At 36.3% G+C, this 13196-nt stretch overlaps 3 protein-coding genes across 5 annotated transcripts; 1 reads left to right on the forward strand and 2 right to left on the reverse strand.

Moving 5' to 3' along the window:
- Positions 1-815: 815 nt before the first annotated feature.
- Positions 816-3068, reverse strand: LOC103343892 (rust resistance kinase Lr10-like). Of its 3 annotated transcripts, XM_089041280.1 has the most exons (4): positions 2606-3068; positions 2450-2515; positions 2288-2323; positions 816-2116 (listed from the first exon to the last, which is right to left on the reverse strand). In XM_089041280.1, exons 1-4 carry the CDS (start codon positions 3066-3068, stop codon positions 1071-1073), a joined length of 1611 nt encoding a protein of 536 aa, XP_088897406.1. In that variant the 3' UTR covers positions 816-1070. The 3 variants fall into 3 exon arrangements, with proteins under 3 accessions (XP_088897406.1, XP_088897413.1, XP_088897403.1); XM_089041287.1 differs by lacking the exon at positions 2450-2515; XM_089041277.1 differs by having other exon boundaries at positions 2450-3068.
- Positions 3069-3070: 2 nt separating this feature from the next.
- Positions 3071-6132, forward strand: LOC103343903 (LEAF RUST 10 DISEASE-RESISTANCE LOCUS RECEPTOR-LIKE PROTEIN KINASE-like 2.1). Its single transcript, XM_089041269.1, has 5 exons — positions 3071-3215; positions 3382-4214; positions 4384-4431; positions 4545-4655; positions 4796-6132. Exons 1-5 carry the CDS (start codon positions 3205-3207, stop codon positions 5953-5955), a joined length of 2163 nt encoding a protein of 720 aa, XP_088897395.1. The 5' UTR covers positions 3071-3204; the 3' UTR covers positions 5956-6132.
- A 609-nt stretch (positions 6133-6741) lies between these two features.
- On the reverse strand, positions 6742-7918 carry LOC103343882 (NDR1/HIN1-like protein 10). The gene has a single exon (XM_008247523.2). The coding sequence runs from the start codon at positions 7653-7655 to the stop codon at positions 6945-6947; it is 711 nt and encodes a 236-aa protein (XP_008245745.2). The 5' UTR covers positions 7656-7918; the 3' UTR covers positions 6742-6944.
- Positions 7919-13196: the final 5278 nt, after the last annotated feature.

The following is a 13196-nucleotide window of genomic DNA, read 5'->3' on the forward strand; positions in this document are numbered from 1 at the left end:
TTGAGCACATACTTGGTATCTTCTGCACCTTTGAGTTTAGCAGAGAGAATGGTCTATTCCCTTGAAAACAATATATAGACTAGTTTATTGTCAGTTATATGTTGAATGTTAATTCATGATATAAAAAATCAACGCTTCGGATTATTTGAAGTTTTGAGCGCAATACTCTGACTAGTTTATTGTGCTGTTGATGGGAGTGGATCAAGAATGATTTATTTGGATATCTAAACTACACGACCATTCAAATACAAAGGATCCTATCAAAAAAAAACCTAAGGGGAAAAAATATATATTTGAGTTTTTTTCACTATATCATCACATAATTTGAATTATTCATTTTTTAGGTAATCATCGTTTATAAGAAGTATTGAGTTCTTCTATTTATTTAAGTAATTTTTTGTAACAATCATCTTTGAGTAATGACCTAAATCATGAATCTTTTGGTTAATAAGATGACATTGACTAATGGCTAGTGTTGTAATATCTTAATAATAAGATGTTAGAGCTTTGGATAAAAGCTTAAAAATATTGATTAAGTAGAGGGGTTCACAGGAAATATTGACGTACCCTCATCTAAATACTTACATGTTGAAGAAAAATTAATATTACAAGGAGTTTGTAGTTCTAATGATTAAGATCATTTATTTTACCACGGAAGATCAATATTATTCGATTCTTCTTCCTTCATAAGTGTTTGTATGAAAAAAAATATAAATACTAACAATTTTATTCACTTTGGTATATGCTCTACCACAATATGGGTCACCCTTTTTTTCCTTTCTATAATTCAAAATACACCATTATATATGAATATATAGAAAAAGAGACACCATCTTAGTCTCAATTATAACATGTACTACAAGTTTGATGAATTATTGCTATCTAATTAATACTTCACATTGAAATTTATTGAATTCAAACTAGTTTCTTAATTAACTAGCTCTCCTTAACACTACAATACCATAACAATCTTATTATAATAACACTCAATGACTTATCTCAGAAATGAGTGGTATAATACATGCAGGAACATGTGCTTCTTCAGCATAGAGGTCTGTTCATTATCACCTTCAACTCGAAGTGCTCGCAAAAGGATTAGGTGGCATGGCTAGATTACCTTCTCTTTCCAACATTTGAACTACAACTTTCATTGAAGGACGATCTGTTGGATGCCATTGGATGCACCATAGACCCACAATTGCAAGTTTCCTAGCAATTGTGACATCTCCTTCGTCATCACCGATATGGATTCGTAGGTCGTTGCCTTGCTCTAAAAGGTTATAGATCCATTCTGGGAAGTAGACTTGGCTAGTGGAGTCCTCCATGACTTTAAAGTTCTTCCTGCCTCCAACCATTTCAAGCAACAATATTCCAAAACTATAGACATCCGATTTATAGGAGACATTGCCAAAGTTCCTTGAGAAGATTTCGGGTGCAATGTAGCCCATGGTCCCCCTGGCTGTAGTCATCGATATTGCGCTTTGATCCTTAGCACAAAACTTGGCTAAACCAAAATCAGAAACTTTTGGAGTGAAATCTTGGTCTAGCAATACATTATGTGGTTTGATATCGAAGTGCAGGATTCGTTGGTCGCATCCTTGGTGAAGATATTCAATTCCTTTAGCTATTCCTAGAGCGATATCTTGCAACTTATCCCAACCAATGAATGAATTCTTATTATCTACTGATGATAAGAAATTTTGCAAAGAACCATTTGGTAAGTATTCGTAAACAAGAGCACGAATAAATCCGTCGGCACAAATTCCAACCAAGCGAACCACATTGACATGGTGGATTTGACACATTGTCCCCACTTCATTTATGAAATCTTCCCCTTTTTCATTTGAATTGTTGAGCATTTTCACAGCAACAAGTAACTCGGAGGAAAGCTTTCCTTTAAACACTGTTCCGTAGGCACCTTGACCCAACTTTTCCTTGAATTGACTTGTTATCCTCTTAATATCAGCATAGGAATATCTACTTGGCTTCATCGCTCTGTATTCATCCAAAAATCTTTCAATTCTAAGCTGATTTTCTTTTTCCTTTTTGTTTGAGTTGTAGACATAGCAGATTGTCGTCCCCATCGCTATTAGAACTAAACAGAGTGCGGAAATACCTGCAAATATTTTCTTTTTGTGTCAAACGTTTTTTAAAGCATTTTTAGCCATTTTAAACTCTCTTCCAAACATATCCTTGATTAACTTCCTCCCCATTATATTCATAAAAGAAAGAAAAAGGAAGGAAAAAAAGAAATTAGATGAAATGAAGGTCTGCGGATATAGCTCACCTAATATCTTCAGATTTCGGTTTCTAAGATTACGACCTGTAAAAGTTGTTCATGAAATAAGGGCCGGCTTTCAAATCAATGAAATCCAAAATTATAGTTTGCATAGAATCTTCAATTAATCTTGAAATTATAGTTGGAAAGTAAACTTGGAGTGTAAAATACCTTTGCAATGTTCACATGATGGAATGGACCAATGCAATGTTCCCATCCCATCATAATATGCAGGATCTGATATGTGGTTATGCAACTTGATACAAGACATTAGGGGCATGATATCAATGGAACAATAATCATTAAAGGCAGCGTAAATATGGTTACCAGAATTGTTGCCATGGCATGGACTCAATCTCGCCAGACAATCACTACCATCGATGCTGGAACAATATTTATCTCTTACTGTTGACGGTGGACAACTGAATAAGGTTGCGGGGCCTACGAATTCAAAGGGATAAGAACCATTACTGTAAAACAACTCCCTTGGAAAGCAACCATCATAACCTCTTCCTCCAATTGCATGAGATGTGTAGTTAATCTCATAAACAAGGAACTTAGCTGACGACGATGGTAACTCAAGTATAGTCTGGTGGTGGTCAGTGCATGAAACATTAAATCCCCAGAAGCCACAATGGAATGGCTGACTACCTTTAAGTCGAAATGGGAATCGGATGGCTGGGCCGTGGGGGCTACATCTTCTTTCTCTGCAATCTTCATGGCCTACTCCACCATTCACTGCATCTACTACTATTACGACTATCATGAGCAACCACCGTAAGAAATTCATGATGGCAAGAAATTATTTGCAGAGTACAAGGGTATCCTTGAAGATGATATGATATATGATATGGACTTGGGTTTCTTTTTTGTGTGTGGATTACTGCAGATGACATGGGCCCCACTCCTTCTGGATGTTTTAGTCAATGGCCGACGGGTACGGACCACGGTGATGTCTTAATTTTTATCTGATTATGCGCCAAAATAAATAAATAAAAACTTTATATTATATCTTTATAGAGTTTTTTTTTTTTGGGTCAAAATATTATATCTTTAAAGAGTTAAACTGCACTAAATTGGAAATATCCCTTGTGCTCTGACAGCATGTCTGGAGGAAGTCTCCTATTTGCTGCTTACACAGTGCTCCTTCTTCTTCATGTTCCTTCCTCTTGTTCCCAAACAGCTTCCAATGATAACTCTGATTGTACCCGTTCTTGTGGAAATATTAACATAAGCTCTCCATTCCGATTGAAAGGAGACTCTAAACACTGCGGCAACAAAAGCTTCGAGCTATCTTGTGAGGCCAAGGGAAATGGTACTACTCATCATGCAGTGCTATACTTGTTATCAGGAAAGTATTATGTACAAGCAATCAATTACAATAACTTCACAATCCGACTTGTGGATGCTGGTGTTCACAAGATCAAGGACAACTACTTCTCCCACCCACTCTACTCCTTGACCCGCTTCAACTTTTCTTATTACTCTAATTATACAGGTCCTTATTATTACATCCGTTATTCTGATTACCCAAAAGCATTATCAATGTCTATAATCTTCCAGAGCTGTGAAAATCCAATGAATCCTTCCGATCACATTGTTGAAACAGCTCCATGCATCAGTGGGGTCAACAACTATTCTTCTTCCAATTCTTCTTTCTCCAATTTAACAACATATTCTTATTTCATACAATTTCGGGTTGAAAGTGACTATGCGATTGGCCCATGGTCAGACAATTTGGGGGATTCCTGCAAAATAACACTAATGGTTATGGTGTCCCCTTCAACTGAGGAGCACATGACGTCTTGCGAAGGAATATATAATGAAATAGCGCATGGCTTTGAACTCTCATGGCTTCGTCATGCATGTATAGGAAAGTGCGGATCAGAGGAATATTGCAGTCTGAACAGCAACGGCACTGGAATTCAATGCTATGGTTAGACAATTGCCAAACCTTTAAATTATAAATTATATATTAAAGAATGCTTATTTACTGTAGTGCCCTCTAAAGATAATAATGTTACAGTTTTCATTTCATAATTTATGTCGGTCTAACCAGAATTCTCTTGATACTAATGTTACCGTCTTCTTTCTTTTCAATGTAGTACTCCCTTGGTACGACGAGATCATAATGAAGATAATCGATAAAATAGGCGAGTGGATCCCTCAACTCTGTAAATAGACGTTTACTTTTCTTTGGCCTTTTCGCTTGACTAACCACCTTAGTCATTCCATTGATCGATTGATTTCTTTACTTCTGTTGCAGGAGGCGGTCTTGAGAAAATATATGCGCTCTTCCACTTTGAACGGCGTTTCCCTATGTATGAATCCAGATTATACCTTGGCCAGCTTCTGGGATGTGCAGTCGCTTCCCTAGGTAAGAGAATACTTGTGTGGATCACTGGAACATTAATATTCTTATTTTGATTGAGATGGATATGCAAAGGAGTATATTATTATTATTCTTATCATTATTATACTTCGTGTTCATTAATTCCATTTTAATGAACCATGCAGCAATATACCTGGCAGCCAAATTTTCATTTGGTTTTTGTTGTTTAACTGCACTGGTAATATATAAATGGCGAAGGAGGCACTTGTCAATGTATGAGAATATAGAAGACTTTCTACGGAGTAATAATAGTCTCATGCCAATAAGGTACTCTTACTCGGACATCAAAAAGATGGCCAGAGGTTTCAAGGACAAATTGGGGGAAGGAGGCTATGGCTCTGTATACAAGGCAAAGCTCCGCAGTGGTCGCCTTGTAGCCATCAAGATGTTGGGTAAGTCCAAAACTAATGGGCAAGACTTTATTAATGAAGTTGGTACAATTGGAAGGATTCGTCATGTTAACGTTGTGCGACTCATTGGCTTCTGTGTTGATGGTTCAAAACGTGCTCTAGTATATGATTTCATGCCTAATGGGTCTCTTGACAAATACATTTTTTCTCAACAAAGAGATGCCTCTTTAAGTTGCCAGAAAATATTTGAAATCGCACTTGGGGTGGCCCGTGGTATTGATTACCTCCATCAAGGCTGTGACATGCAAATTTTGCACTTTGACATCAAGCCTCACAACATTCTTCTAGACGAGAATTTTACTCCCAAGGTCTCTGATTTTGGGTTAGCAAAGCTATATCCATTGGATAATAGCATTGTATCTTTGACTGCAGCAAGAGGAACCATGGGATACATTGCTCCAGAACTGTTCTACAAAAACATTGGAGGTGTTTCGTACAAAGCCGATGTGTATAGTTTCGGAATGCTATTGATGGAAATGGCTGGTAGAAGGAAAAACCTGAATGCGGGTATAGAACAATCAAGCCAATTTAGCCAAATCTACTTTCCAACATGGGTTTCTGATCAGTTGAAGGCAGGAAAGGACATAGAAATAGGAGATGATGCAACAGATGAGGAAAAGAAGATCATAAAGAAGATGATGATGGTGGCTTTATGGTGCATACAAATGAAGCCTATTGAACGCCCTTCAATGAATAAAGTAGTGGAGATGCTTGAAGGAGAAATTGAGAGCCTCCAAATGCCTCCAAGGCCTTTCTTATACCCACAACAAATTCCTGCAGATGAAGTTGGTGGGGACAATCGAAGTCCCTGTGCATCAAGAGATTCAGAATCTGAAGAGATTACTTTGATTGCATATCCAAATGAAGTGAATTAATATTAGTCAAGATGTGGATCTATGTAAGGGAAAGTTAGCAGCTCTACTCTGTATTTGATCATAGCGCAAATATGTTTACATGTTGTAATTGATTTAAGCAAATAATCAGCCTCTGCCTTTGGTTATTGTTTGAGAAACTGCCTGCCAGAAATGCAATGACTTGAACTTTGATGACAATTAGGTTTACACAAATGAATTGCCCAAGAGAAACAATTCATTTGTATATGGATATGTTATCGAGTGGGCTTATTATGCTTGAATCAAGGGTTCAAAATTAAACAAGACATACATCAAATAATCTTCATATCTGAATTAGAATCCAGTTCTACTGACAATGACTAAACCATATGTAAGAGTTTACAGACCCAGAGTAAAGCTACACACTTGGATTTGGACCAAAAAAAAAGATCTTGATTTTCAAATCCACTAGGATCAGCAAAGGTGGATTCGACGAGTTTAATAACCAAAGCAAAAACAAGCATGAGACAGATGTTCTAAGCAACTACTCTGTTTCTTTCTAGTTTCTACTAAATAATGTTGCCTCCATCCATTTTCAAATCCTCTAGGTCTAGGATAAGAAAGCCTCCATCAAAAAACACCAAGAGCCATTAAGGGCTAATGAGCTCTGCTTGACCTCTATCAAACATGCCCCTCGCACAGCCGCACAACTCACAATAACTTTGTGAAATGCGCAAGGTTTAAGTCTCTAAAAGACAACAATAATCAACAGAGTAGAACAAGCAAACAAGCTCAACTAAGATGTAGTATTTTGGGAGGAGAAAAAAATAAAACAAACTCAATTGCAATCATCACTAACCAGAAACAACAAAAGAATTGTAGTTAAAAATATATACAACAACTTAACCTAAATCCATAAACTCATCTTACTACTAATTATACAACAACACATTCCTCGTTCCTAACTTGTCACAATTGAAAAGTGAGAGATTAATAAAATTACCATTTGCACCACACGCATTGCCCCCATCTCAAACAACAACCTGGCAATCTCTTGACCCACCGCCCAAAGTACCCAGCCCGCCTTTCGACAAAAGAGAAACCGCCACACCACGGCACAAAACCTTCAAGAGCCGCCGCCTCAGCCTCCACCTACCTCTCCGAAACTCAACCCTAGCCAAAAGCCTCACGTTGAAGCTCACGCTCCCACGCGCCTTGTCCGCGTCGATGCCGCGCGCCACCGGAGCGCCAACGAACGAATTCGCCGCCGAGAAAGTCGCGTTGACAGACGTCCGATCCTTAGTCCCCTGAGCGAACGGCGGAATCCGAGTCCCCGAAATGAAGCCGGGGCCGTAGTAGATAGAGGACTCGACGTCGTCGTATCGTATACTGAGCTTCTTGTTGGGGTTGTAGACCGTGAAGCCGACGGACCACGTGCCGGTCACGGACTGTGAGGCGGAGGAGACGTTGAAGTTGGAGAGAGAAAGCGAGTCGACTCGGAAGTCGGGGACCTTGGGGCGGAGGATGAGCCAGACGACGAGGAGGATGCAGCCGACAATGACGAAGAGGGCTATCATGGCGCCGACGAAGCGGCGGATGAAGGTCGCTCGTGGGTTGTAGGCGTTGGAGTAGGGGCCTCGGGGTTGGGTTTGGGTGGGGTTGGCGGAGTATGGGTAGCCGCCGTTGGGCTGGGCGTAGGGCGGGGCCGGGTAGCCCGTGACGGGTCTGGTGGGGTCGGTCATGTTCGGGGTTTGAAGAATTCTGGGAATTTGTGGGATTTTCGGGGTTTATCAATTTGCCGATTTTGTGGGGAAAAGGCAGAAAAGAGAAACGAGAAATCTCTAAAGGGTATTTTTAAAGTGATTGAATTGTGGGTAAAGTAAAGAATTTGGGATTAATTAGGGTTTTTTTAATGCGAATCGGAGCAAGTTTGAGGGTTTTTTTTTTGCGTTTCATTCTTTCTTGTGTCAAAGGTTTGTTCTTCCATAAATTTTGAGATGAAGACAAATACCACCGCCTGCGTGCATATTACGCGTTAATTCTGGAATCTCCTAGATTCCATTAATCTAACCCATTGTGATTTTAACGGATTGTTTTAGCTCACTTTACATATTGTGGGTTCCACTACTAAAATTCCTACTTAAAAATATCAAAATCGTCTATGTTTTTAAATGTCCGTTTCGTATTACTTATTTAGAGATAAAACAATTACGGAAAGCAAGTAATGAGTTGCTTCATTTTTTTATTATACAAGAATCAACTTTGAAGAGGCACTCGGTTTTAATGAACCTTTCAAAATTTCAAAAATAACCCCGTCTTTTTCTGTCACGCTCTCATCTCTCTTCTCCTTCCCATCATTCGTTGTTAGGCCCTCTCTTCCACATTCCTCATTCTAGAGCTATCACTCTTCCATTCGTTCTTCAATTTTTGTTTTTTGATCGATTAAAGCACTCTCTACAAGCCTCAAGATTCAAGTAAGAGAAATATTAGGTCTATTTTTCTTGTCAATTTCTTTCTTCCTCAGTTAGGGTTAGAGAAGCTTCTCAATATATAAAGGGTTTATTGTACAAATCAAACGGATAAACTATGAAATTAATCAATTTCGTTTTTCATTTAAAGATTTTATGAGCCTACATCAATGATCCCTAACTTGTTTGTTTCAATCAACCAAATAAGTGATTAAATTGAATTTTGGCTTCTTTTGTTTTGCATCTTGTGATGGACATGTCATTGCATATGATAGCTATAAACACAACCTGAATCTTGCGAACTTTTAACCTCAATCTATAAATTCAATTCATTTTGCTTTTTTTCTTTTTCTTGCATTTTAGCAATAATAATTAATAAAATAAGCCCACTCTTTTGGGGTTGGGTTCATCAAGAACAGTCATGTTGAGCAGCAACGACGACCTAGCTAGCTATCAACAGTCACTATGACTATAAGTTAACCTATGTTGAAATTTGCGGGTTGGGTGTCAATGCATGTATTTTTATGTTTGAATTCAAACATTTGCTCTGTCTAGCATCTGGAGGTTTGCGTAGCTATTTGTTTCTTTATATTGTTTTATTTCTGCTTGGCCTATACAGGGGATTGGATTTTGATTCATTTGTGCTTGTGTATGGTGTTTGTTTATTGAGAAAGCAAACAATTTCAACATGATACTTTATTTATTTTATAATTAAAATAATTATTAGATGTGATGGTTAAGAAACGTATTTAAGTGAAAATGAAAATGAAAATACTTTTCTTTTTACCAAACACATGAATACAAAAGTCATTTGAACATAGTACCTTTTTTGGTCATTATATACAACTCACAACATTTATACACAAAAAGTCACCAAACATTGAGAAATTGATTATTGTACAACAACACTTCTAACAAAAAGTTTGCTAAACGCCAAATTGCTTTATTTCACAGTTGATTTCTCTCACAGCAAATCTAACAGTAATTATTTTCATTTAAACCTCTAGTTGTAGTCAATAAAATTGATCATATTTGTTTAAAATAATAATAATTCAATTGAGGTGTATTTTTTTTTCATTTTTTTATACAAACGATAGTCTATATTAGAAGAGGGAGGGGGATTTCTCATATATGTGTTATAAAGGTTCGAACTTGAGACTACTAATCTACAAGTCATTTTCATTGGGGGCTTTAATCGAGTAGTTAAATGGTTTTGTATTTTAGGTTTTTTTCTTTCACAAATGATGTTTGAGATGATACTTAAAAGTTAGACAGTTTGGATCATTAAATTATAATATGAAGTCCATCAGCTGAAACTCTTTGCTCGACCCAAAAGCACAATTATTATTGAAAGAGCGTATTAATTACCAATTAATGAGCTGCTTCATTTCCATGTTTGGTAAATGCTTGCTTGGGAATGCAATACCTAACTCATGGGTATGAAATTCCCATGTAGTGGGGAATTTCATATCATTGGCTCACCTTGGGAAACTTTTTTCCCCACTTGGGAAAGCATCTAATGCAGTTTTTTTTTTTTACTAACTTACCCTTGTTTTAATATCTAAACCCCACTTTTCACCCTTAAAAAACTCTTCATATTAATAACTTTTAATAAATAAAAAATCAAGTTTCTTCAACAACAAAAAAAAAAACTTCAAGGGTATTGTTGGAAACTGAACTTCTCACTTATGATACTGCACAAACCAAACATGAAAATGGGAGAAAATAGCATTTCCTAATCCTCATTTCTTAGCCATGGGATTAGACTTGGGAAGTTCATTCTTAGGAACTTCAATCCGTCAATCAAAAGGGCCCCAAGAATCCTGTCATGCAAGATTGACCGCCAAGCCAGTTAATTGAATAGTTCCAACTCACAATTTAGAAGACTATGGGCAACCCGCTCAAAGCTTGTATTTTTGTCTTCCTCTTTCAGCAACTCATCAATTCATTTTTTTTTTCAACTTTTAGAGGCCTTGCTCTTTGCTGCTGACATGTGGGATTGATGGACTGCAAGCTAGGTAGTTCCTCTTCCAAATTTTTGGAGTTGATCTCTAATGACAATCCAAAAGACAAGCCTTCCGGTGTTTGAAGGACTAACATCATTAAGGACTGAAGACAGTCTCTAATACATTGAGGGACTAAAAGCCTGCGACTCATATTGTGGCATCATTGTAAAGGGATTTTGGCATTGTTTCTTATATCAGCGCCTAATGACATATTAGAGCATCCACAATGGGCTCCCTAAACCAACTCATTAGACAAATTTCAGGAAAAAATCGTAAAAATGTAACTCCAACCACGCTCTCTATCCACCTCCTAAAATAGAGAGTTCTCTAGGAGCTCCTAAATCTGAGGAGAGAGAAATGACTCCTAGTGATTCCCTATAATTTAATGCTGTTTTATTTAATGAGTATTTCAAACCTTTATTTAATGGTAACTATTTTTTAATTTATTTTTTAATAAAGATAGACCAATCAAAAAAGAGTTATAGCATTTATGACTCTCCAAATTAAGGAGTATGGTTGGAGTTGAAATTTTTTAGAGAACTCCTAAAATAGCTTTCTTATATTTTTAGTTAAATTTTAACTAAGAAATAGAGAGTATCATTGTAAATGCTCTTATGTACTTTGTTTTTTCCTAATATACGGCGATATGGATGTAGTACTTTCCTTTAAAATACGGGTAGTAATTACAATAGGGACGGTTTTATGTCTTTTGATGTTTCTAGAGATAGAGATATAATATTTCGTTCCAAATAGCATTTTTTTTAGGGACTGTTTGTCCACCAGTCTCTGAAAACAGGGTCTGTATTGCTCAATTTTCTAGTAGTGGAAGCTTGAGGCGCACGACTTCTTATTTTGAAGAAATTGAGTCACAAATATAATTTAATTTCAAGCCCTTTTAATCTCCTCAAAACATCTTTCATTCACATACGTATCTTCAGAAGAACTATGTTATTTCCGTGAAAAAGTACATTAGAATCTTGAGAAGACGAGGCTTTCAACCAGGTTCAGTTATGATCGTAAATTGTGGTGTCAATGTGATGAAACATTGTGGATGAACCACCGCCTGTGTTTTTGCGTCTCATTCTTTCTTGTGTCAAAGATTTGTTCTTCCATAAATTTTGAGATGAAGACAAATACCACCGCCTGCGTGCATATTACGCGTTAATTCTGGAATCTCCTAGATTACATTAATCTAGCCCATTGTGATTTTAACGGATTGTTTTAGCTCACTTTACATATTGTGGGTTCCACAACTAAAATTCTACTTAAAAATATCAAAATCGTCTATGTTTTTAAGTGTCCGTTTCGTATTGCTTATTTAGGGCCATAAATGATTATCACTTATTATGTGAATAATTGATGTGAGATAAAACAATTACGGAAACCAAGTAATGAGTTGCTTCATTTTTTTTATTATACAAGAATCAATTTTGAAGAGGCATTCGGTTTTAATGAAACTTTCAAAATTTCAAAAATAACCCCGTTTTTTGTCACGCTCTCGTCTCTCTTCTCCTTCCCATCGTTCGTTGTTAGGCCCTCTCTTCCACATTCCTCATTCTATTGCTATCACTCTTCCATTCGTTCTTCAATTTTTGTTTTTTGATCGATTAAAGCACTCTCTACAAGCCGCAAGATTCAAGTAAGAGAAATATTAGGTTTATTTTTCTTGTCAGTTTCTTTCTTCCTCAGTTAGGGTTAGAGAAGCTTCTCAATATATAATGGGTTTATTGTACAAATCAAACGGATAAACTCTGAAATTAATTAATTTCGTTTTTCATTTAAAGATTTTATGAGCCTGCATCAATGATCCCTAACTTGTTTGTTTCAATCAACCAAATAAGTGATTAAATCGAATTTTGGCTTCTTTTGTTTTGCATCTTGTGATGGACATGACATTGCATATGATAGCTATAAACACAACCTGAATCTTGCGAATTTTTTTACCTCAATCTATAAACTCAATTCGTTTTGCTTTATTTTATTTTTTTCTTTTTCTTACATTTTATCAATAATAATTAATAAAATAAGCCTACACTTTTGGGGTTGGGTTCATCAAGAACAGTCATGTTGAGCAGCAATGACGACCTTCAGCTAGCTAGCTATCAACAGTCACTATGACTATAAGTTAACCTGTGTTGACATTTGTGGGTTGGGTGTCAATGCATGTATTTTTATGTTTGAATTCAAACATTTGCTTTGTGTAGCTATTTGTTTCTTTATATTGTTTAATTTCTGCTTAGCTTATACAGGGGATTGGATTTTGATTAATTTGTGCTTGTATTTGGTGTTTGTGTATTGAGAAAGCAAACAATTAAGTTTTTGGTTACTGATAATATTGTAGTTGCCTCTTTATTTAGTTGAATGGTTTTGTATTTTAGGTTTTTTTTTTTTTTTTTTTCACAAATGATGTTTGAGAGGGTACTTAAAAGTTAGACAGTTTTGATCATTAAATTATAATATGAAGTCTGTCAGCTGAAACTCTTCGCTCGACCCAAAAAGCACAATTATTATTGAAAGAGCGTATTAATTACCAATTAATGAGCTACTTCATTTCCATGTTAGTAAATGCATGCCTGGGTGGGGAATTTCATACAGAACACTTCGGGAAAGCATCTAATGCAGTTTTTTGTTTTTACTAACTTATCCTTGTTATAATATCTAAATACCACTTTTGACCATTAAAAAAACTCTTCATATTAATAACTTTTAATAAATAAATAAAATCAAGTTTCTTCCAAAAAAAAAATTCAAGGATATTGTTGGAAACTAAACTTCTCATTCATAATACTACACAAACCAAACATGGGAA

The sequence above is a fragment of the Prunus mume genome, linkage group LG1 (genome assembly GCF_029339155.1).
Source record: "Prunus mume cultivar Tortuosa linkage group LG1, ASM2933915v1, whole genome shotgun sequence".
Classification (NCBI taxonomy): Eukaryota; Viridiplantae; Streptophyta; class Magnoliopsida; order Rosales; family Rosaceae; genus Prunus; species Prunus mume.

Coding starts and splice junctions, on each gene's coding strand:
- LOC103343892 (XM_089041277.1), bottom strand. CDS start 3,068: ATGAATTTCTTACGGTGGTTGCTCATGATAGTCGTAATAGTAGTAGAT. Junction 2,324..2,449: donor ATCATGTGAACATTGCAAAG/GTATTTTACACT, acceptor CAACTTTTACAG/GTCGTAATCTTAGAAACCGA. Junction 2,117..2,287: donor CCGAAATCTGAAGATATTAG/GTGAGCTATATC, acceptor AAATATTTGCAG/GTATTTCCGCACTCTGTTTA.
- LOC103343903 (XM_089041269.1), top strand. Junction 4,215..4,383: donor CACTGGAATTCAATGCTATG/GTTAGACAATTG, acceptor TTTTCAATGTAG/TACTCCCTTGGTACGACGAG. Junction 4,432..4,544: donor GAAGATAATCGATAAAATAG/GCGAGTGGATCC, acceptor CTTCTGTTGCAG/GAGGCGGTCTTGAGAAAATA.
- LOC103343882 (XM_008247523.2), bottom strand. CDS start 7,655: ATGACCGACCCCACCAGACCCGTCACGGGCTACCCGGCCCCGCCCTAC.